The 2365-nt window shown below is 35.9% G+C and overlaps 1 protein-coding gene across 1 annotated transcript in view; it reads left to right on the top strand.

The window, feature by feature from the left end:
• CDKL2 (cyclin-dependent kinase-like 2 (CDC2-related kinase)) overlaps positions 1-2365 on the top strand; it is a 57437-nt gene that overhangs the window by 35665 nt on the left and 19407 nt on the right. The window contains exons 5-6 of the mRNA XM_012659850.1: positions 3-301; positions 886-979. Of these exons, the coding sequence (XP_012515304.1) occupies positions 3-301; positions 886-979 (393 nt within the window). The remainder of the gene's footprint in view (positions 1-2; positions 302-885; positions 980-2365) is intronic.

The following is a 2365-nucleotide window of genomic DNA, read 5'->3' as shown; positions in this document are numbered from 1 at the left end:
AGGATACCAATGCTGATCCTAAAATTAAGGATTATAAAGTATTTAAAACAAAAGGGCCAAAAATTGATGGACAAAAAGTTGAAAAAGGCAGTAGAACTTCAAATGCCAGCTGTCTCCATGACAATGGGGCCAGCTATGTCAAAACAGTGCCTTCAACAAGCCTCAGAGATGGCAGCAATGTCACCGTGGATCACACAAGGAACCCAGGCATGGCAATTCCCCTACTTACGCACCACCTTTCTGCAGTTGTTCCCAGGATTAATTCTGGAGTGGCGACTATACCAGCAGTTCAGAGTTACAGGTATGAATTAAGAAAATAAGACCCCAAAATTGTTTGAGATTATATCTGCAAATTGCAAATGTTTGTCAGTTCATCCACATTGTTTTACTCTCAGAATTTTAGATGCTATTCTTGTCAGGCAGCTGTTTCAAAAGACTTTTTGGCTGTGTGATGAAAATTGTTAGCATTTGATCAAAAAAATTCACCTGAGTCCTAAGAAAGTAGGGTTGTATTGTTTAAAGTGAAGAGAAGCTACAGCTATTTAGTCTAATAGTGTAAAATGGGGTTGTCATAATAAAATAGGTAACTGGTTTTGGGCGTCTGCTGCTGCATGGTGTGGCTGTGAGCATTTAGTGGTACAAAGAAGCTCCTTTTGGGAATTTTGCTGAAAAGAAGGTAATTTATCTGGTAGAGGTTGGAGGCTGGTGGGAGGCATGAGGGTAGTGATAAAGGATAGAATGTCTCAGATTTATGTGCATTGTATACTTGAGAATAGGCATTAAATTCTGATTAAATCACATGTCACCTGGTGCTGTGTCATTTGGTTTTGTGCTTGAAAAAATAATTATTACTGGTTCTAAGTCACAAATTTTTTTTTGTTACAGAGTGGATGAGAAAACTAAGAAGTATAGTATTCCATTTGTTAAACAGAATAAACATTCCTCATCAGGCATTTATAATATTAATGTGAACACATCAGTAAGTAAACTGTTTTCAGTGATGAAAGAACAAGTACTATTTGGTTGTAGACTTTTATTAATATTAAATATGACAGTGAAGAACAGAGAATTTTATTTGGAGACATATGATGCATATATCATCCCAGGCTACCATAGTCATTAATGTGAAATTCTGAAAATTTAAGTAAGTTTTATGTCTGAAAATTTAAATACATTATTTGCAATGATATCTGTTTTATTTTTTTTTTAGTAACATAGTAAATTTTCTTAACCTGATGCTTGCTGATTGGTTCGTTTAGAGTAGATGAGAAGATAAAATTGTCTCACCCACACCAGATTTTTGGTGAAAGTATTTTATCTATTTATTTAACAAATATTTATTGATCAACCATTTTGTGTGAGACACTGGAGATGAAAAAGTCAATTTTTCTCTTCAAGTACTTCATAGTCTAGTAGAGGATCAACGAATCAAAACTTAGTATCAGATCATAATAGTAAAAGCATGTAGAAGGTTCAAAGATAGCACAGGAAGGAGTATTATTCTCAACATGGCCTCCAGAAAGTTAAGTCAAACCATCATTCTTCTGTTCAAAATCCTCCAAAGGCCAAAGTCCACGTAGGACCTGTAAGTTCCTTCATGATTCACTCCCTCCACCCCCATCCCATCTCGAACTACGCTCTTTCTTGATCAATCTGTTTCAGCCACATTGATTTCCTTGTTATTCTTGGAACGTGGTTAGACACACTCCCACCTTCAGCGTTTTTGTACTTGCTGTCTCTTTTGCTTTAGAACATGCTTCCCTCATGTAACCCAACGGATTTGCTTTTTCTCTTCTTTAGCTCACGTGAAACCTTGCTGTTAGGTCTTCCCTAATGTTGTAAAGCCATTTTCTCTCCCTTTACTCTCTATGGCCTCTCCTTGTTTTTTTTCCATTGCACCTGACATCCTCTATATATTCTTATTTATATGTTGTCTGTTCCCCCCCACCCCCCACCCCACATTAGAACGTAAGCTTCCAAGGCAGGGATTTGTGCTTTGCTTGTTTTCCTCACTGCTCTACTCAGGCACCTACAACAGTGTCCAGAATATTGAAGCTGCTTAAGAAATGTGGTAAATGAATAATGCTTTTCACAAGAAAGGGAGGTATAGACACACTTCCAAAAGAGTATTTTTTTTTTTTCAACAAATTTCTCTTCTTTAACTTTCTGATTATCCTCAGCTAAAAAATACAGCCTTTTCATCTCTCATGATTTGGACATTGCATTCATTTTTCTTTTAATTATTCTTAGTTTATAGTTTCTGTGGCTATAGTACTTTCCTTTTTGGTATACCCTACAGATTTCTTTGTGGATGTTTGTGTTTTAAAATCTGGTCTGCTTTGGAAATTATTATTTTTTTTATTTT

Source organism: Propithecus coquereli, unplaced genomic scaffold, assembly GCF_000956105.1.
Source record: "Propithecus coquereli isolate 6110/MARCELLA unplaced genomic scaffold, Pcoq_1.0 Scaffold64, whole genome shotgun sequence".
Taxonomy (NCBI): Eukaryota; Metazoa; Chordata; class Mammalia; order Primates; family Indriidae; genus Propithecus; species Propithecus coquereli.
The sequence above is the reverse complement of the archived record's forward strand: the minus strand, read 5'-3'. Positions and strand labels throughout refer to the sequence as shown.